The sequence below is a fragment of the Carettochelys insculpta genome, chromosome 11 (genome assembly GCF_033958435.1).
Source record: "Carettochelys insculpta isolate YL-2023 chromosome 11, ASM3395843v1, whole genome shotgun sequence".
Classification (NCBI taxonomy): domain Eukaryota; kingdom Metazoa; phylum Chordata; order Testudines; family Carettochelyidae; genus Carettochelys; species Carettochelys insculpta.
The window spans coordinates 20,934,876-20,957,336 of NC_134147.1; the positions used below are offsets into that span (position 1 = coordinate 20,934,876).

Sequence of the window (22,461 nt, forward strand, 5' to 3'; positions counted from 1 at the left end):
GGTTCTTAAAATCCTATCATGTCCATGAAAGATAGGGCATGGAGATACGGTGTGTGCGACAAGCTGGAAGGGAGTGGGGTGAAAATAGTTTGTATCTCAAAAGGGACATAAAGAAGCCAGAACACAACGTGAAGATTCAAGACCACTAATAGGCTATAAACATGCAGTCCAACTAGCTCTTGCCAGCTCATTTTATTCATCCCCAAACACTCTGGTTTGTATCATACCTAGTTTATACTGAGACAAACAAGGACATCCATAAAATCAAAGGAACAGTGATTGGTATGTTTAATGCTTAGTTTTACATATGTGCCTAAAAAGTTTTCCAAAAGAAATATGAAAAAGAAACACTAATGTACTTGTGTAGGATTGCTTTCTTTGCCAGAAAGATTCATACCATTGTCCTCCATTAGCACTCAAGGGCAGTATAGGCTTTTACAGCCATTGATTGAGAGAAAAGCAAGTCTGTTTTACTGATGCAACACTTGCTTTATTATCTGCAATGCAATTTCCAAGACAAAAGGAAGCTTTGTTATGAAATGAAAGAAAAGCAAGTTCAAATTCACACAAAATGGCAATTTTCCTTAATTCATTAGCGAAGAGAAAAAACAATGCAAACAAATATTTGGACTCAACATACTGTCACAAGGATCTAAACATTACCAAATATTTCAACAAGGAATAAGCCAGTACAGTTCTTCAGCACAATACAGTATGTCAGCTCTTAACATGTTTTTCTCCTACACAGTTCTATTTTAATAGACTAAACTGACTCAGCTTAGCAGACTCAGTTCAGCTGCATTCATTCCATCAAGTGCAAGGGTCAACTCCAAAACACTGCCTTGACTGAAAGATTTAAATAAATTGGAAAAGCAGTGCTGAAAGTTGCTTCATGTCAAAATATCATAATTATAACCCCAAAAGCATATGCCAGAAGCACGAGGAATACCTCCATTTCAAGGACATGCTACAGCAATACTCATTTCACATTTTAAGGAAATAAAAAATTAGTTCCCTGCATTTCTGAACTGACATTTGTTCCTTTTTGTTAAAGCTCCCAGTTTCATAAAGTGCAAGTCATCCGTTGCTTTTGGCGACAGAAAAAAAATGCTTTCAACTGTCCTTGCCTCATTACTACATGATGCATTCTACTGTATTTGAGATGCACAGGAAACTGTGCTCAGCAGCCAACAACAGAAACTGCCTACACTGAATAATCACATCATGTCAAGGCCATTAATGTACAAAAGGGTAATGAATAGGCAAAAATGCATCAAGATGCAATGGTTTTATCATCTGGATACAACGTATATTTTTGTACAACAGATTAAAGTTTATTTGTCTAGGTCTAGTAATATCCACAACGGTTAAAATTATTCACTCTAAAATAAGAACTAATTCTAGCTAACTCTTTTCAGAATTCAAAGCACAGGATTAAAAGACAACTTAGAAATTGCATCAATTGTGCATCTATTAACAGAGTAAAGGTGCTGCAAGGCACAGTAGAACAGAGGTATGCCCCCTTCCAAATTTGGGATCTCATTTAACCATCTTCTTAAGAGTAAATTGCTCAGAGCTAGACCTGCTAAAGAATAGGCTTATCTTACTCTAAGGTAAGTTAACTGTGGCAGCCTGTTTTTAAAAAGTCACAAGGCACTTCAGATCAAAGACTTTATAAAGATGGACAATTTTCCATTTAAAAACAAATTTGGACCTGGATCAAATGAAGTTTACTGAGAAGTAGATAAAAAAAGATGTTATTTGAATCCATCTCTGATATATCTTCCTCAAGTTCCTGAATAAGTGTTTTGTATCCCTCTATAGCACAAACAGCTGATGAACAGATGGCATTAGGACTTAAGTTACTCTCTGCTTGGTAGCTTAACCCATAACAAGTGTATCCCCACAAGAATGGCTTTCACAGGAGTCTTCCATTATTCCTATGAATATCCAGGATGCAAGAGGTACATGAAGCTGTACTGTTCAGCAAGCAATCATTTATTGTAAGTCAAGTCACCATGTATACACCACTTAGTGTCTAAATATGAGTAGATATACATGCAAACTATGTTTTCCACGTACAAAGAGTGTCAGAGGGCACAATTTCATTGTTTTCAGACCCATGATTATTTGGAGCAAGTCAAGTGACTGCTAGGCCGTGTCTACACTAGCTCCAAACTTCGAAATGGCCATTTCGAAGTTTACTAATGAAGCGCTGAAATACATATTCAGCGCTTCATTAGCATGCGGGCGGCCGCGGCACTTCGAAATTGACGCGCCTCGCCGCCGCGCGGCTCGTCCAGACGGGGCTCCTTTTCGAAAGGACCCCGCCTACTTCGAAGTCCCCTTATTCCCATCTGCTCATGGGAATAAGTGGACTTCAAAGTAGGCGGGGTCCTTTCGAAAAGGAGCCCCGTCGGGACGAGCCGCACGGCGGCGAGGCGCATCAATTTCGAAGTGCCGCGGCCGCCCGCATGCTAATGAAGCGCTGAGTATGTATTTCAGCGCTTCATTAGTAAACTTTGAAATGGCCATTTGCATGGCCATTTCGAAGTTTGGGGCTAGTGTAGACACGGCCCTAGAGACATATATGGTCATTTTAAAGCTCCTGGGCTACGCCTACACTAGAGGGCTTTGTCGGCAAAACCTGCGGAACGTCCTCATGCCCAAGGCATTCTGCTGACAGTAAAGCGACAGAATGCAGCACTTTTGTTGACAGCCTTATCCCGCTTTCCACGAGGAAGAATGTCTCTGTTGACAAAGATCTACAGACAGAAAGCCTGTCTAGACATTCTGGGGGGCCCTCTGTCGACAGACAGGTCTTCCAGTACACCAGGCAGCCCCGTCTGCTGTGCTCCCACTTGGCCGTTTTGCCGATAGAGCAGCCAGGCAGTCCAGCCGCTCTCTCTCGGTCAACAGAGCGGAGCACTCTTGCAATCTGTTTGGCACTTTGGCCTCGATCTGTTGACAGAAGTTTTGTTGGAGGATATCTTCCGACAGACAGTTCTGTCGACAGATCACTCCAAACTAGACATGGCCCTGTAGTCCAAGTTCTTGATGAGCCAGACCTCAAAACATAGACGGGGTCAGCAACCAAAATAGCAAGAAGAGCCATTTTTTTCCTAATTCGGTAAAAAACTATCATTCAAGAGCTGCAATGCATGTGAATACAAGATGGTCCTTAACAAATAATGTCAAACCTTACTTTTTGTAACCTCTATTTTAAGAACAGCGCACACACAATGATTTGTAATGCAATCCATGTTTACTGCAGGGCATTCACAAACTTTTTACATATTCTATTTCCTCACACTTTACCTGTATGTTTGTACCACTGTCTTCCTGACTTTCACTCCTGAACTTTCTCCCTTCAGAGGATGCTATGGGGACTTGCCCACTGTTTCAAGGTCACATAGTTCACTATTAAAATATCAGTTGCTCATTTTTGGCCTTAGACGTTCACCATTAATCAAAAATAATCAGGGTTTTTACTTTCCAATTATAATGTTGGGAGCCCCAAAGAAGTCCCTAAAGAACCACAGGTTGCAGATCTCCGACATAAGCCAATCACTAGAGAGGCTTCTTAGTGGCTGTTCTTCTGCAGAAGACACCAGAACAGGGCAGGAAGCAACAAAGTTCTCTTGACTTATGAGTTAGAGCAACAATGTTCCTGGAGAATGGCGCGGGCATTTCCCCACCACTCCCAAAGCACTTCTGCAATGCTGCATGCGGTAGCAGAGCACCATGTTACCATCTGCCATCAGCACGAGGAAGCCTAGTTTGGGCTATCCTTGGTCAGCTAACCAACCAGGCACAGAGAACACAAGCGTGCCTCTTAACGCCTCCCCAGCTCCCATTCTCCGTACAGGTTAAGGACAGGCACATTTCAGCCCCTGAGCTCTCTCTCTCTCTCGCCGGAGAGTCCATCCATCCCATTTCACTGAGCACTGCCGCTGCTCCTAAAGCACCATTGCACCCCACCTAGCCAGTTCCACCTCCAGTCACCACCGCTTCACCCAACACACATGCTTACAGAAAAAAAAAAGCGACAGTTTATATAACAAAGAATAGAGTCAAGCACAAGTATTGGAAACAAACGGCTATCTGCAAAGTAAAATCAGAACACAGTCTGGAACCTAGGCTTACTTAGCCAGTCGCTTTCCTGTTTGACAGAGCAATGCTCACCCAAAGTCCTTCCCGCCAGCCTACTTGTGCTCTGCCATTGAGGAGAAAGGTCAGATCTCCCATGAGAAAAAGCCTGGGTCTGTTTGCACCCTCTGAAATATCTGACTAATTAGTTGATCTTAAACATCAGCAGCTCCTCTCCCCCTCCCCCCCCCCCCACAGCTCCATTGTCTTTTTCTGTCTACTTTTCTCTCCCAAATGAGCCATGGACTCAGGAATTAGGGGTGCGGGGGGAGCCACAGCACACCTGGCCACCACCTGCACATTGGATGGCTCCGCCACCAGCCCCACATGCTGGGCAGGCAGCCAGGCAGAGGAGGGGGACAGAAGTAAGGGGTCTGGATTTCAGCACCCCCTCTCTTTGAAATGTTCCCGTACCACAGGGATCAGCATCTGGTTCAGCATATAAATAGGCACGGGGTAACAGAAATAATGCATATCAGGCACACAGCCAAAGCAGAGAGAGAGCAGCTTCTGCCGCCTGCCATCTGAAAGGCACCTGCCCAACTGGCATCACCTTCCAGTGACCTGCCTCACCGTCAAGACCTTCAGAACATAATTTCCAGTATAGATACGCAACTCCTTATGCTTCCTTGTACATGCGTTTGCAGGGATGACAACCACAACTGGACTAGTGGCTCTCAGAGATCCCATATGCTGCCCTTCAGCGAATGTATTTATAGAATCATAGGGCTGGAAGGAACCTCAAGAAGTCATCTGCTCCGGTCCCCTGCACTCATGGCAGGAACCATGTGTTATTTAGACCACTTGTTTGTCTGACCCGCTCTTAAAAATCTCCAGTGATGGAGATTCCACAACATCCCTCGGCAATTTAGTCCAGTGTTTACCTACCCTGGCAGGAAATTTTTCTTAATATCCATCCTAAATACCCCCCTCATTGCACTTTAAGCCCATAGATTCTTGTCTTATCCTCAGAAGTTAAGGAGAATGTTCCTCCCACCTCCTTGTAACTATCTTTCAAATACTTGAAAACAGTTCGGATTTCTCTCAGTCCTCTCTTTTCCAGGACAATTTTTTTCCAATCTTGCTTCACACATCATGTTTTCTAGTCCTTTAATCATTTTTTTTTGCTCATCTCTGGACTTTCTCCAGTTTGTCCACATCTGCCCTGAAATGTGGTGCCCAAAACTGGACAAAATACTCCAACTGAAGCCTAATCAGCGCAGAATAAAACTGAAGAATTACTTCTTGTGTCTTGCTCACAACTCTTCTGCTAATATACCTCAGAATAACGTTTACTCTTTTTCCTGCAACAGTGTCATGTCAGACTTTTGATTCACATTTAGCCTGTGGTCCACCATGACCCCACATCTCTTTCCGGAGTACTCCTTCCTATGTGTGAAACATTGTTCTGTTCCTCGCCTTGCAAACACAGGGCTGTGAGTTCAATCCTTGAGGAGGCTATTTAGGGGTCTGGGACAAATATACTAAAAAAAGTCTGTCAGGGTTGGTACTTGGTCCTGGCGAGGGGGCAGGGGACCGGACCTGACGACCTCTGGAGGCCCCTTCTAGTTCTATGAGATATGTATGTACACCTCTGTACTTCTAAGTGGAGTACTTTGCATTTGTCCTTGTTGAATTTCATTTTGTTTACTTCAGATCATTTCTCCAGTTTGTCCAGATCATTTTGAATTTTTATCCTATCCTCCAAAGCATTTGCAGCCCTCCCAGACTGCTATCATCCACAAACTTTAGAAGAGCCCTCTATGCCATCATCTAAATCACAAAAGATTTAGATACTGAAAAGATCTGGGCCCAGGACTGATCCCTGTAGGGCTCCCTTCATTAAATCCCTTCCGGCATGAGCATGAACTACTAATAAATACTCGCTTGGAAATCTTTTCCAGCTTTGCACCCACTTTATAGTTGCGCCATCAATATTGCATTTCCCTACATTGTTTATGAGAAGATCATGCGAGACAGTATTAGAAGTCTTACTAAAGTCAAGCTATGCCAGTTCTACTGCTTCCCCCATATCCACAAGGCTTGTAACCCTGTCAAAGAAAGCTGTCAGGGGTGCGTGACATGATTTGTTCTTGAAAAACCCATGCTTACTGCTAACATCTCATCGGCTAGCTGTCTGCAAACCGACTGCTTCATTATTTGCTCCATTACCTTTCTGGATACAGAAGTCAAGTAGACTGGCCTGCAATTCCCCAGGTTGTCCTTCCCTTTTTACAGAGGTGCACTATATCGGCTCTTTTCCAGTCTTCCGCAATCCCTCTCATACTCCTTCTTAGTGAAAAATCAAACCAAAGATGTCATTCAGCACCCATGTCATTCCTACATATATTTCTTTTTCTCCTCCTCCTGACTAACAGGTCTCCCTGCTTGATCTTCCTCTTGCTTTTAGCGTATTTGTGGAATGTTTTCTTGTTACCCTTTGTGCCTCTACCTTGATCTCATTTTGTGAGGCTCTTATTTTGTCCCAACATAGCTGTTTATATTCATCCTTCATAAGCGGACTTCATTTCCACTTTTTGTAGAACTCTTTATTCACATCTCTGACCCAGGGGAGGGGGCCTCCCCCAAGTGCCCCAGGTGTGGGGCCAAGTCAACCTCCTCCCCACCCCCACTACACACCCCGCTTCTCCCTGGTCTACCCTGACTGAGCTCCATCAAACCCTCCCTGATCAGACAGCCTGGGGATTATCTAGGGCAGGGCGTGGTGGTGGTGGAAAGTGGCAGCTGTGGGTCACCTCCCTTTGGCCTCCCCCAGCATCACGAGCAGCAGCCTGCTCTGCTGCTGCTGCACCATGTCCTCCTAGCCCACTGAGTCCACTTCTCCACAGGCAAAAGGAGCAGAGGCCACTTTGCACTGCTACGGAGAAGCAGGGCTCAGCAGGTTGGTAGGGTGCAAAGTGGAGCAGGCTGCTGTTGGCACCGCCAGCATGGTGAGTGGGGGAGGTCTGAGGAGGAGACATCCTGCTACTGCCATTGCCCACTGCTGCCATGCCCTGTACCAGGTAATCTCCCATCCCATCCAGGGGATGGCTGTGGCAGCTGCTGCTGGGTCCCCAGAAGCTCAAGGGCGGCTACCCCACTGCATCTTATGGACTGGACACCTCTGCCCAGGGGATCTCTGTAGAAATACTTGCATCCACCCCTGACAGTTTGCACCAAGAGGGCACTGGGTTACAGCTACTTAAACCATGGGCTTCTTCATTGATGCAGGCAAAAGGAGGTTCACTGGAAGTGGCAATGGAAGATCCCATGATCCCTTCTAAGCTTTATTCTTTTGTCACGTTGCTCTCTCTTCCTACAAACCCAAGGATGCACATAAAGACTCTGCAACAGCACACCTCAGGACCATCAGAGGGCTTCCCGGGGATCTACAGATCTGTAGGATGAGAGAATTCCCACAAGCTCCCGAAGGCCCATAAGCCCCTGTCCTGATGCTCAGCACCCCTGAACTCTCACAAGCCTCAAAGTCTGCCAGTCCCCATTAACCTATTTTGGTCTTGGAGACCTGATTAGCCTGGAAGAGGCACACAACCCTACTTTTTGACTCCTTGTAGGATTAGGAGCCTATTTTATTCAGGCTGGAGGGAGTGGGTTTCTTACGACTACTGACTTACCCACCCCCCACAAATCCTAATGCTCTGTGGGATTGTCAGCTGCTCCTCCCAAAGTTTACATTGGACCTGGGTTTTGAGACACCCCTGGAGAGCTTTACATGGCTAATACGACTGGGGTGGAGAGGAAAGACCTAGTTATTTATGGTACTTATATGGCGCTCATTTATCTGACTACCCCACCACCTTTAATATATTTATCATAACAATCCCCCACAAGGCTTGGACGTTGCTATTTTCCTTGCTTCAGATAGAGAACCCGGGCACATGAAGGCTATGGCAGAGCTTGGACCTAAATACATGTCTCCTGAGTCTGAAGCTAGCACCTCAACCACTGGCCTCATCCTTCAAGGTGAGGACAGATGAACCTTTCATGGATTTTGGGAGCAGACACTGAAGAATCTTCCCTTCTTGGTAGCCCCAAAGGAGGCCTAGGGAAAACGTGGATATAGAATTTGTCTAAAAAAAAAAATCTGATTTTTAAAACAAACTTTCTTAAAACCTAATTTCAAATTGACAACCGAGGGTAAGGCCCATATTTATTATAAAATATTAAATTAAATAGAAAAATATTTAACTGGCAATATCATCTTTTAGTGGAACCAACTTCTGTTGGTGAGAGAGACTTGCTTTGTGCTACACAGAGCTCTTCTTCAAGTCTAAGAAAAGTATTCTGTGTCACAGCTAAACACAAGGCTGAACAGATCGTTTTGCTGGAAATAGGTAATACGTATTCTAAGGATCATACAAAGTGAAGCGGCCCATTGACACACTTATGGTAGGAGGACAAGAAGTGGGGGGAGTTACAAAATGTTTTAATGAACCATAAATCCAGTATTTTTGTCAAGCACATGCGTTTTAGTGTCTAGCAAAGTTATGAATTGAAGCTTTCAACCAGCTCATGACCCACTTACAATATTTTATATTTTTCAAGTGAAAAAAAAAAAATCAAATAGAATTAAATGCTAAATAGGTGTCCGAGATTTGGCTAGGCTCTACTTGCTCTGAGTTCCAAATTCTGGATTTGTGAAGCACTTAAAAGACACTAAATCTAGTGTACTGGTATTTTATTCCCACACTTCTACCTGGCATTCCAGTGACACTAACAGTTATGCTGACATGGGAACACTTTATGCTCTACAGATTTGAAAATTACTTTCACAGGAACATAAATATTTATTAGACAGCTATTTCTTTCACAAATAAAGTTCCATTAAATTAATGACAAAATTAATAAAAATCACCCTTTCAAGAGTGACAATGAAGTTCGGATCAAGCTAGTCTGCTTGAAAGTTATGTAATTGTTGCTGATAAAGTCTTAATACAGACTAAGAACACCAAGATGCAGATTTCTGTACTTTCCACTAAGAACATTCCTCCACTAGTACTCCTGCTAACTCAGACTACCAGGAAATTTAACTGATAATATGTATTAGCCTATTAAGTATCTACAGCCTTTCCCTTCTATCTTCGTAAACAAAAGGGTTGTCAGCCTTTATAAGCTGTATGAACACAAAGCTAACGCAACAACGAAAATCAGACGTTTTTCTATTTGTTATAAACTGTCTGCCCAGAATAGAGAATTGCACTTCAACCACCTTTCAGATAATGTAACAGTGTGAGTTGTAGCTGGGATTGCTCCTTCTCTGGAGATATTATAAACATGACGTCAGTGACACACCAACAGGGATGGCCTTAGAACTATTAACCTTGCTCATTCACTATGCTCCTCCCTCACATTGGGCTCCACACAAACACAGGACTGAACACACATGATCAACTAAGTCTGCAGGATCTAGGCCATGGTTAACATTTAGACGCCTAATCGGAACACTTACACTGAGCTCAATCTGTGCAATGTTTTTTTTTCCTTTAACAGTTTAATAATTCAAGAGTGACCTCATTTAGCATCATGCTGAATATTTTCTATTGCACAGCATTAAATGTTTAACTAAATGAAAGATAAACCCCATGTCTTCCTTTCATTAAAAAGTAAGAAGCTGGTATTAATACATGATTGTTCTTGAGGGAGATTTGTTCCCCTTAAGTAATTTTCCATTTCCAAATTGTAAGCTGATCTTTGAAGACAAATATCACCCTTGGAAACGAAAATTAGCAAATGCACATGGATCCAGAGTCAGTGGTTTGAATTAAAATCTTAAACCCAAATCTCCTGCTCTAACCGTAAAATATTGCAAGACACATTAAAACCAGCTAGTCCTCAGCTAACATGGCACGAGCTTCTTATGCAAAGAATATACCAAAATGGATACAAATTTAAAAGAAAAAAATCAACATTGTTGGTGCTCAGAATGTTGTAGCTTGTGCATACAGTTCTTTAACTCAGACTAAACCCCAAAAGGAAAGTCATGGCAGCATGAATCACCTGAGATGTTTCTCTATCAAGGCAAACATTTCATTAAGGCATATATCTGCTTTTAGCATACATGCAATACAGACCCCAGTAAGCAGTGGAAGTGTTTGTAATGTGCGAGAAAATATTGGCCTCCCATTGTCCAGCAAATTCTCTCATCGAGCACCAATCAGGTCCCAAGTGTGCCAGACGAGAGAGTTTATTAGAACAGTGACATAAAACAAGACTTTATGCCCACCAATAGGCTTAGTCTTTGATTGATCTTAATACCTACTTATGAAAAGCAGTGTGCTTATCTGAATTATTTCAGACCAGAAAATGAAAAAACACAATTAAATGAAGTTCTAAGAAAGGGAACAATAATTACTATTTTAGCAATTAAATGTGAGTTATTTCAGACCGAACAATTAGGAAAGAAAAAAATGAAATGAAACATGCAACTGTAGCTGTAAAAGAAGAAAGTCATTTTTAAATGCATTTATAATAAGTAGGCCAATTCTTCAAGCAGCTTAATGGATGTGAATCTCTCTCTCCTCTGTGCCAGGGGGATGGAGGTTTAACAATGGAACCTTTTGCTCCCTCCCCTATTCCTTTCTGAATTAATTTCTGTATATTTCTCTAGGTTTACATTGTACACTGCCACATTCTTTTATCTTGTTTAACATGGCTGTTTACAAAGCATACGTGTTGTATACATGCAATGTTTCATTCAGAAAATTCCAGCCAAATTCCAGCTCAGCTTTCAATTTACGCCCCCCCCCCCCCCCCCGCAAAAAAAAACACACAACCGCCACCAGGTGTAACCAGCATTTAGTAAAGTGAATGATCTCGACATCTAAGTAGGCTTGCTACAGGCAGCATCATGATCCAACCAAACTGGTCAGTGGCTGATTCCTACATCAGGGCACTCTTGCTGGAATATCTGACATTCTCAACTGACATGTGACCAGCCTGCCAACCGTATCAGTGGATGTTTTTGATAAGTACGGGAGGTCTTTGAAATTTAATTAAGAGAAGGGAGTTTGGCCTTGGACAACCATTTTAAGCCGGAAGAGAGATTTTTGGCAAGTTCACTGGTGATAGGCAGCCATTCCTCTGATTCCTTCATCTTTGCAAGAAGGACAAGCAAAGGATGTCCTCCTTCCTTTCAATTTTGCAACAGTGGCGCTATTGACAGAAAGCTCTACATAGAAACCTCAATGAGCAGAATCAGAATAGGAACTGCAGGGCAATAGGAGAACCACCCCATGATGGAGTTCTGCAGGGGCCCTCCCCTGGAATTTTTCTACAAGTCCCACAAAAGGGACATTATTTTCAAGTTCTTCATCTATCAAGCATCTATCTAAAGAGAACGTTTACTCTGCTCATCGGCAGATCTTAACATCCGTTGCTCCTGAACTGAGATTATAGTTAGACACCACAGCATTCTGAAACACAGGTTGTAGCTCTCTGGTCCGGCACCCTCGGGACCTCAGTGGTCCCAAATGAGGGATTTTGCCAGACTGGGGAGGTCAATGCCCCTGTCCCATCCCTGGCCCCTCCTCACAACTCCCAGGCTGTAGTTCACCACTGCAGCTGGACCCCTCCGGCACCAGCTCCAGTGCTCTAGCTTCACTGGGGGAATTCAGCTCTTGCCTGGCCTTGCTGCCCTCCTGTGGAGCTGTCAGATGCTTGTCCTCCTGCCTCAGGTCTCTGGTCCAGGAACATGCCTTGTGTTGCTGGACAAAAGAATGAGTTTTTGGAGGTACAACTAGTCTGAATTCTGGATATGCAGCTACATGTCACCAATTAACTACAGGGGGGCAAAACCAAGAATCTGCACCCTTTCAAACTTCAGCACACACACACACACACACCATCACCTATACTTAGCGCCAGGATAGATTCACCATAGCAAAGAAGTCTATTTTTTAGTTAAGATTTGACTCAAGTCATAATATCTTGGCTCAGGCAAATCTAAAATCAAGTTTCAATTCAGCTTTTAAACTGAACCAATCCATGATTCTAATTCTACATCTTTAGCTCATCTCTTCATACTCATAGTACACAATAAATATATAATTCGGTGAAGATAAGAAATCAGCTGAGCGAACAGGATCTCAAGATGGCTCACAAAGCTTTCATCTAGATTTAACACACACACACACACACACACACACACACACACACACACACACGGACTGCAAAAAAAGTTAGCTGAACAAGAACAAAGAAGTGATGACTGCTTGGAAACCACAATTTACGAGAAGATGAAAAGAAAGACATTAGAGCCTTTAGGGGTACATTCTTGTGGGTCACAGACTCATAAAAAGCCAGTTAGACGTGAAGGATGTCATTTTACTGCAACATTTTGCCAAAACAGAACTTTTCCTACATTATCTTCAATGAAAATGAATCAAGTTACAGTTACACATAGCATTGGCTAAGCTCCATGTATACTTGTCATATGATCATACCTTTAAAAAAATCTTCTGCTATTATTTATAATTTTCATTGTTTGCAACAAACAAGATTGGAAGAGTGAAACTGATCAGAATAGAAAGGTAAGAATCTCCCTGGGAGGAGAGGAGAGGAGAGAAAGGAAAAAAAGGATAAAAACATGGATACACTGCCCCTAACAGAAATCTACAGATGTAACATTCAAATTCAGCAATGTAAAAATTGCTTTGTGCGGTATGAACATGCTGAAGATTATACAAGTAATACATAATTTCATCAATGTATAATGCTGGCTATTTCCAAAAGATGCCAATAAAGCCTGAGAACATAGGACTGACACACACACAAGACACCAACCAAACCGCTGCAGTCAACACTTAGCTACACTTCATTAAGCCAAAACAAGTAACTTGAAAATTTGATATACCATCTCATGGAGCCTGATCCTTCTCCACTGTTACCTGCAAATCTATGCAACTAATTGACACCGATTTGTCAGTAGTGGCAGTCAGCAATACTCTGATTATTTTTCACCACATTTTTTTGTATTTGTCCAGTCCAAAAATCAGAGCTCTCAATTGAGAACTATTATAAAAAGAAGTCTGTGGAAAATGGTGAAACAATGTTTAGTGCCTCCATCAAATATAAAATGAGAAGTGCTTCTGGCTTATAATGGAAATCAAAGTAATGACTACAGATCATTTTTCCATACAAGACATTTTGAGCTCTGTCTCTCTCTGTGTGAGAGAGAGAGAGAGAGAGAGAGAGAGAGAGAGAGAGAGAGATTTTTAATCCTCTTAACACCTTCTCCACAAAAGGAGCACATTCAAGAAGCCCTACCCAAATGAAATAAGGGTTTAAAAAAAAAAAAAAAAAAAAAGAAAACACACTAGTGAAATTTCACAGTATCATTTACTGCACCCATTGTAAAGATTCCTGGAGGATTTATGTTACTGTAAGATTACAATTTGCAAAGTATCTTTACTTTCTGACATACTGATCTTTCTAAGCTGCGGTGGGTAAGTCAGTCCATTATCGGTATGGCTATTACTGTGAAGCTTACAGTAAAATGAATGCCAAAGTGCTGTGACAGAACTTGCACAACACAGCCAGAGTAAGATTTCCCCAGTGATACTGTCCTGTTATTATATCCAGCCATGCACTTAACATCTGGAAAATATTTTTAATGACCCCTAAGTCATTAAAATAAAAGTGTACACATACTAGTATTTCACCCTCCAAACTAACCCAAACAGGAATGGCAAAGCTGGCTTGAGTTGATGCTTTTTCCTCTCCTTCCAGCAGCACACAATTTGACCAATTCTGCAACAATACTGCTTTCCCCTTGTTGCTCATACAGGCTGAGCCTCTCTTATCTGGCACCATGGGGACTTGACCAGTGCCAGACCAGAGCATTTGCTGGATGACGGGAGGTCAGTATTTTGTAGCACATTACCAACACTTCCATTGCTTACTGGGTTCTTAGACGATACTTGAAGGTAAATTACATCCTAATAACAGCACAGAAAACTGAGCGCCAGGACTGGTGGCTATAAAGAAACTTTATGGAACCACAGGAAACTTGGCCACACCTATAATAAGTGGTCATCCGTCTAACTAAAATCATGTCAGATTATGGACATTACCCAAAAAGAGAATTCCATATTAGAGGTTCAACCTGTAGTCCCCTATACATTTCTGGGATCTTTCCTATCTTGTCTTCCCCCACCCCCCCACTTTCTACTTCTCCTGCTGCAATACAACACAATTCATTCTGGCTCTGCAGCCCTTTAAAAACCCTTTACTTGTGCTATACAAATAAAGCAAGTTACTTGTAGCACACTGGCTTTTAACAGGAGACATTCGAATGAAGACTGAGAAAAGTATTCCCTACACTTTTAATTAAAACAATATGAGGCTGCAATGGATTACAAGATACAATAAAGTCAACTTAAATAACAAGGATGTATGTCTACTCATCTGCCTATCATGAGAGACAAAGAATTTACACACAAGAATTGGGGCTTCCATTCCATCCTTTACTAATCTTACTTAGATGCTGTTACAGTGGGAGATACAATTCTGTATTTAGTAGCAACTGTATGCCCACAAGGAATTCAGGATTAGTGTCGTGGTTCAGATTCCAGGTACAAGTGTCAGTACCCCAGGAAAATCCATACAGTGCACCCTAGCGTAGAGAGGTCAGTTAGGAAAAGGTCTCACTAAATGAGAGAAACCTAGGGACTGAAAAGAACCACAACAGCTTAGGTCTCATGACAGTGCTCATTAACAACTTAGGAAGGATCAGGAAACAGGCACCAAAAAGTTCACCAAAAAAAAACGAGGTACATCATGTTGCAGTTTGCATAACCGACACCACCTGTGGTGCATTTAAATTGATGCGAAAAAATATAAATTACAGGGAATAGTTAAAGAACAGCATCAGTGCCCAGAAACTGAAGTGCCTTTAATTAGGATTGTATTAATATACTACAGCAATCTATAGGGCTCAAGGACATTTAAAAAAAGAGACAGACAGTGGAGGTAGCTGTGTCAGTCTGAAAGCCAACAAAACAAAACAGCAGAAATGTAGCACTTTAAAGACTAACAAAATGATTTATTTGGCAATGAGCTTTTGTGGGACAGACCCACTACAACAGATTGATCCAATGTAGTGGGTCTGGTCCCACGAAAGCTCATTACCGAATAAATCATTTTGTTAGTCTTTAAAGTGCTACATTTCTGCTGCTTTATTTTGTTAAAAAAGAGAGATTAGAGTGGGGGAAAAAAAAGTTAGTTGTACTTGCTCAAGAAACGTCTGAATCCACAAATGTTTCACTCCTTTCACAGACTAACTCAGACAGAGCCAAAAATACATAAGCCACATTTGATTAGTAAGTGCTAAGTTTCAGTTCAGATAAATTGTGACTGCTTAATAACCCTTTCAAAACAGGAGAGTTTCAGTGGGAAGAGACTCTAGACCAGGGTGAAGAAGCTATGGCCTCAGGCTACAGCTTGCCTGGATCTGGCCCCTGAGGCTCAGTCAATCCCTCACCCACCTTGAAGGGCTGCTACAGCAATGAAATGGGTGCCATGGCTGGAGTGCCAGCTGGCCAACTTGGCTGGATTTGGCCCAGGGGCTTTGCCTGGCAGGGAAGAGGGTGTGGGGGGGAAGAAGAACACCTGCATTGTAGGTAAGCACACTGTGTGGGCACCACTCCTACTGCTCCTATTGGCTGAATTGCAGCCAATGGGAGAGGTGTGAGACAGTGGCAGCCAGAGGCCTTTTCCTGACGCATGAGAGCCGGAAGGAGAAATGTGCATTCAACCCCCAGACAGGCCAGGTAAATGCCCACACACCCATCCCCTGTCCTCTCCCTTCCAGATCCCAGACCCTGAAACACCTTCTGAACTTCCCTCCCACACCCCTTCATGGCCACCCTGCTCCTGCACTCCCCCTTCCAGACCCCAAACACTCACCCCCATCCCAGTCCTGGGCAATCCATACCTCCTGCCCAGACCTCATATCCCCAGCCACCACCTCCTGTGCACTGAACCCCCTCATTTCTGGCCCCATCCAGACCCTGGGGGCAGCCCACACAGTGTACTAGTCCCAGTTCCCCTAGGATCTGGAGTGGAGCTTGGAGGAGAGACAAGTGACTGTCTTATTTGTGCTTCTCAGTTGAGGGCCACGTCCAGAGCAGAAATCCCACTGGCCCATCCACAAGGGGTGGGGGGTTAGTTTTGGACGGGGGGGGGTTGTGTTTCTCACTTGAATGTGGCCCCCACCTGGTTTTTCACTGGGCCGGTGGTCCTGACTCAGAAAGGTTCCCCACCCCTGCGCCAGACCCCCAAGCCCCTGTTCAGCTTGGTAAAGGAAGAAATCCACATTCAGCAATTGTATTTAAACTCCCTTATGTCTGCCGGGCTTTCGGTAAGTTGCAGGCTGCAGGGCCCCTGCTAAATCAAGTCCCAGCTCTCTCAAGCGTCACTCTGACCTCCCTGTACCCACCCCGGGGCAGAGGCTCCAGGCAGTCAAGGGAAGGAGGCCTGACCTGCTCACGAGACTACCCCTTACTGCAGCCCAGCGCTGCAGGGGTTAAGGCAGGCGGGAGGCGACATAAGGTGGCCGCGTGGGAGCCAATGGAAAGCCGACGGCATAGTTAGCTGCCGGAGGCTCGGCACAGGGACGCTGCTAAGCTGGCGGGGTCTGGCTGCAGGCCCGGGGCCCAGCCCAGCTTACCTGAAGCTCACACCAGGCGACCTCCACCCAGGTCTCCATGTCCAGCCCCTTGTAGACCGTTTTGAAGGAGCCCCGGCCCAGCTCGATGTCAAACTTTAGGAAGCGGCCGTCGGGCGAGGTGGAGACGGCTTTCATGTCGGCCTCCTCCTCCGGCTCCTCCTTCTTGGACCTGCTGTGGTCCTTGTCCGGCTCTCTGCGCTCCGCATCCCTGCCCGGCTCCTTCTGCTCCTCGGCCGCGGCCGGCCCCCCGGGGGCGGCCCCCTGCGGCTCGGGCGCGGAGGGCGCGGGCTCGGCGGCCCCCTGCCGCCCCTTGGCCCTCTCGGCGATGAGCCGCCTGGTCCGGGAGGGCAGAACGATCCTGCGCGGCTCGGCCTCGGCCAGCTCCGGCGGCGGCTCCTCCTGGTCCGAGTCCACCACGCTGCGCCGCAGGAACCGCAGGTGGCCGGCTCTGGGCTCCCGGACGCCGAGCCCGCGGGCCAGTGGGGCAGGGGCAGGGGCAGGGGCAGGCTCCGGTCCCCCCGCGGTCTCCATGCCCGCCCTGCTCCGGCTGCCGAGCCCACCGAGGGCCGCGCTCCTGTCCGCTGCTGGGGGCCGGGCAGCCGTCGCCGCAGACGCGCCGCCTCCCCCCCGCGGAGGTGCAGAGCTGGCAGCGCCCCCACTTTCCATTAGCACCGCGGCTCCGGCTCCTCCCGCCGCCGCCGCTGTCCCCGGGGCGCGGCGATCACCATGGTCCGGCCGCGTGCGGGGGTCCGGCCCGAGCACCTGCGGGCCAGAGCGCAGCGCAATGACGCACCCGCGGCCCCGAGCCGGGCTCCCCGCAGCGCTGCGGAGCCCGGCCCGGGGGTGGGGAGCCTGCGCAGAGCCCTCCCCAGCCGAGCCCCTTGCTCAGCCCGGCCGCCCCACGCCCCACCCCCACGCCGCACCCCCTGTAGGTGCCCCCCCCCCCCGCTGCTGCACGCTTCAGGGATGCTGCGGGCGGAGAGCGCCGCGCCGCAAAGCCATATGGGGATGCAACAGAGTGGGGGGCGGCGGGGGCCGATGCAGCCCCCGGGAGCCCCGCCAACCCTGCCCACGCAGCCCGTGACTGCCCCAGCGGCCAGGCCGGGGGGTGGGTACCTTTAATCCCTCGACCTGGCCGGGAAAAGCAGCGTGCGCGGCACCAGCCCGGCTGCCGCGGCCGAGGGAGAAATCCAGCAGGAGGCGGCTGCTTGCGACCTGTGCCCGCGCGTTCTCTGCGTGCCAAAGGCACCAGCCCGCTCTAGCTGCCCCCTGCCGCGTCCCCGGAGCCCTCTACCCCGGCGCTGGCTACTCACCGTCAAAGAGGGGTTCGTCCCTCCTCGCAGCCATGGAGAAGGAGCGCCCGGCTGCAGCCTCCGCGCCCGGCCCGGGGCTGCCTCCCCGCCCAAGCACCCGGAGACCCCACAGCCGCGGACCCGCCCCAGCTGCAGCCCCCGGCCCCGCCGCCCGGCGCTTTTGTCAATGGAACGCGCCGTCCACTGAGCAGCGCCGCCCGAGCCCTGGCCGCCTCCGCCAGCCAATGAGCGCGGCCGGGGGCGTGGGCAGCCGGCTGGACCCGCCTCGGGGAACAATGGGCGGGTGGGCGCGCGCGCGAGGCGGCCCGACCCCGCCTGGGCTCCCTGGGGGAACCGCCCCCGGGCCGGCGGGTGTCCCCCAGCAGCACGTGGGCGTGCCCGGGCCGAAGCGGCGACCGAGGGGAGCTGCGGCGGCCGTAGCGCGTTGAGCGGCGGGGAGAATCGCAGGGGGGTGTGGCGGCCGAGGGTGCAGGTGCGGGGCCTAAAGGGAGGGAGGATCCGCTTCAGGGGTGCTTAAGGGGGGGGGCAGCAGATGGACGTGAGGGGGAGCCTGGAATCAGCACGTGGAGAAGCCGCTCAAGGCAGAGCCAAGAAAGCAGCCGCCTCCTAAAGGCGGCAGGGACCTGCTCCTGCGTTTCCCCCCATGGTGGGCCTGCTGGGGGAGCGGGGCTTAGACAGTCTTCCCCCCGCCCCCTCTTCGGGGCTTGACGCTTCCACATCTTTCAGAACACACCCAACAGTCAACCCTGACAGCATCTGCTAGTGACTCGCTGGGGCAGACGCGAAGTAATTAAGCAGCAGAAAATGGAATAAAAAAGGGGCTCTAGTGCAAGGGGCAGGAAGCAGATGAGCACTTTTGTTACAATGCTCTGCAGTGTGTGGATGACTAGAATTACAAACACCTGCAGCTTTCAGGAGGCCGGGTGGTGGCTCCCCCCTCCCTGATAGGAGAGTAGCAATTATTTTTGGTGAAGTGGTGTAGGGAAGGGGAGGGATCCCCCGGAGTAGGCTATGTGTGCACTGTGGCAGGTCTGTATAAATGCAGAAATGGGCCCTGTATCCCCCTACAAGATGGTGTTTAATTGAGACTGATGTAGTGGGGGATAGGGGTGTCTGGCTCTGGGGGGGGGGTACCTTCTGAGGGTTTTGAATGGGAACTGAGAGTTGGAAAGCAGGGAGTCTGGGATGGGAGAGAGAGAGACAAAGGAGGGGCAAAGCCCCTGGCTTGAGGAGCCCCTTGGCCCCTCCTGTCCCCAAAGTGGAGTGGAGTGACTGTCTCTGCCTGCTGTACTGACACCTCTGTATGATGCTGTGGCCCTGTTGGCTAATAAACTTCCTGTTCTACCTCCTGCATGACAGTTACTTCTGCCTGCGGATAGGGTGCTGGGCCTGGGGGGCCATGACACATGCATAAGAGATCATAATACTCTGTCATTTGAGCTACATCACATCTAAAAAAAATGGAATAACCAGCATGGAGCAGTGGAATTGTTCAGGAGAGCACATGGAAGGGATAGATAATGACACAGACAGCCCTTCTGCCCCCAGCTTCTGCTTTGAATTCACCCCATGTGAAAAAGGACTGAACTCTCTACTTGCTGCTGGCAAGGCAGGAGCGACCATGAAATAAATTGGTGTTCCCAGTCCTTGTGAACAATGTCATCACATCACAGAAATAGGTCACTACTACTGACACTGATATTGGCAAAACAGATGCAAAGCCCTGAAGCACAGATAAAGACTAAACTCCTCTCCCCTGTGGCAGGGGTCCCTTTAAGTCTCGATTGAGACAACCACACCCCTTAAGCAAAGCTTGATCTTGCAGTAGTTGAAGTGATAGGGTTGTGTAGGTAAATAAAAGGGGTTTCAGGTTCCCCTCAAGTTTTCAGATCACAAGTCCCCCCCCCCCCAATTAATATTTTTAAACGTAAGACAAAAAGAAGGTGCAACCATAGCTATCTCTTGAGGGTGGTATTTCTGAGTGTGAAGAAGCTGGTTACCTAGGTAATCACAGATAATTAAGAGACAGACAAAGATTATAAAAATATTTTAGAAATTACAAGACAACAGATGGTATTTAATTATGGAAGAATGGTGGTGCTTTCATTTTAAGAAATATGCTTAATGGCTTTAATCATTATAATTTCAGTTTTAATTGGTGTATTATAATTTTTATATAAATGTGCAAACTTGTTAATTATATCTGAAGGACTTACAATTGTGTTACAACTATACATTTGCAAATGTATAAAATAAAAGGAAAAATTACTTACTGGTAATTCGGTGATAATCCCTTCTCTATGGACAGCAGTTTACAAAACAGCATAAGGCTACCACTAAAGAAGCAAGGAGAATGGAAATCTCTGAAACTCTCCTGCTGGTTATCATAGATTGACCAAGAACATTCTCTCTAGCTAAAGAAACATAGAAAGAAACAGCCTCTAAGAAAATAAAATAAGCAGCAGCACACCAACCAGAAGGGAGGTTGGTAGGATGTAGGGGAAGAGAGAATGGCTACGTCTACACATGCACGCTACATCGAAATAGCTTATTTCAATGTAGGGACATCGAAGTAGTCTATTTCGATGAATAACGTCTACACGTCCTCCAGGGCTGGCAACGTCGACGTTCAACTACGACGTTGGGCAGCACCACATTGAAATAGGCGCTGCGAGGGTACGTCTACACGCCAAAGTAGCACACATCGAAATAAGGGTGCCAGGAACAGCTGCAGACAGGGTCACAGGGCGGACTCAACAGCAAGCTGCTCCCTTAAAGGGCCCCTCCCAGACACAGTTGCGCTAAACAACACAAGATCCACAGAGCCGACAACTGGTTGCAGACCCTGTGCATGCAGCATGGATCCCCAGCTGCAGCAGCAGCAGCCAGAAGCCCTGGGCTAAGGGCTGCTGCACACGGTGACCATAGAGCCCCGCACGGGCTGGAGAGAGAGCGTCTCTCAACCCCTCAGCTGATGGCCGCCATGGCGGACCCCACTATTTCGATGTTGCAGGACGCAGATCGTCTACACGTGCCCTACTTCAATGTTCAACTTCGAAGTAGGGCGCTATTCCCATCCCCTCATGGGGTTAGCAACTTCGACGTCTCGCCGCCTAACGTCGATTTCAACTTCGAAGTAGCGCCCAACACGTGTAGCCGTGACGGGCGCTATTTCGAAGTTGGCGCCGCTATTTCAAAGTAGCGTGCACATGTAGACGTGGCCAATGTGAGAAAAACAATTTCCAATAAGACTAGTTACAGAGAACAATGGTGACATTTCAGAATTACAAACTCCTTCAACATACAATTCATGCTTCTACATCAATGTCAACATGTCACATGGCTCTTTCTAAACATAACTGTACCATGAACTGAAATTACCAATAAGTATTTTTCCATGTTGTACATACTTTGTTTTCTTCCAGAAGAGCAGATTAAAAGGACAGACAGTTTATTAGCAAAAAGTTCGCCCAGGAGGCAAAACTGCCAAGTTCAGTTGCTAACAAGAACTTGCCACCAAAGACGACACCCTAAAAAACAGAGTTCTAGTTGATAGTGACATAAAAAGGAGTGGAGATGATTGTGGTCATTGCTTTACACACCTAGGAAATGAGTACCTTAGTGTGCACACATGTAAAAGGGCAACTTTTCTAGTCAAACAGCATCCAACAGGCTACCAGACTGGTCAAAGCCTATGAGATTGCAGTCTCAGACCTGTCTAGCAATACTGACTCATTCTAGTTACCTGACAGGACGCAAACAGTTGTGTTAATCTCTTGAAGGTCAGAGAACAAGGAAGGTAAAATCAGAGAACTTGTTCAACATCCACCAAATGCAGCCCCTTGACACCGTGAGGTGGGGGAGATATAATATTTGGATAGACAAATTAAGAACTATGGTGGAGTTGTTCAGGCAAAGTTGAATATCCACTGTGGGAACAAGTTTGTCAGAAAACCAATACAAAAATCCCCTTCTGTAAAGATAGAAGAATAAGGGAGAAAGATGGTGAGAATTTGATTCACTCCACATTTGGTTTTGCTCACTGCAATAAGCAGGGCCATCTTTAGGGAAAGAAGTGTTCCCCAAAGGCTCAAATTAGGGATACATCAGAAACTGGAAGAAGCAGCTCAAGTTCTGCTGAGGGATTGCTCGATAAATCACTCCTCTTTGCTGCCCTTCTTGAACAGAGACAGAAGAAAATGCAAGGCACTGGGGTGAATGAACTAGGAGAATAGAGCTCCTGGTGCCACACTTGACGAGGAAAATTTTCTCCATCTGAGAGTAAATGTAAGAGACAGAAATGCTCCACTG

General features: G+C 46.6%; 1 protein-coding gene across 9 annotated transcripts in view; it reads right to left on the reverse strand.

The window, feature by feature from the left end:
• Positions 1-18,257, reverse strand: part of WNK2 (WNK lysine deficient protein kinase 2) — a 169,027-nt gene extending 150,770 nt beyond the window's left edge. For all 9 annotated transcript variants that reach the window (XM_075006122.1, XM_075006126.1, XM_075006125.1 and 6 more), the window contains exons 1-2: positions 18,151-18,257; positions 16,838-17,599 (exon numbers count right to left, since the gene is read on the reverse strand). In XM_075006122.1, the coding sequence (XP_074862223.1) occupies positions 16,838-17,503 (666 nt within the window). In that variant the 5' untranslated portion in view covers positions 17,504-17,599; positions 18,151-18,257. The remainder of the gene's footprint in view (positions 1-16,837; positions 17,600-18,150) is intronic.
• Between the last annotated feature and the right edge of the window lie 4,204 nt (positions 18,258-22,461).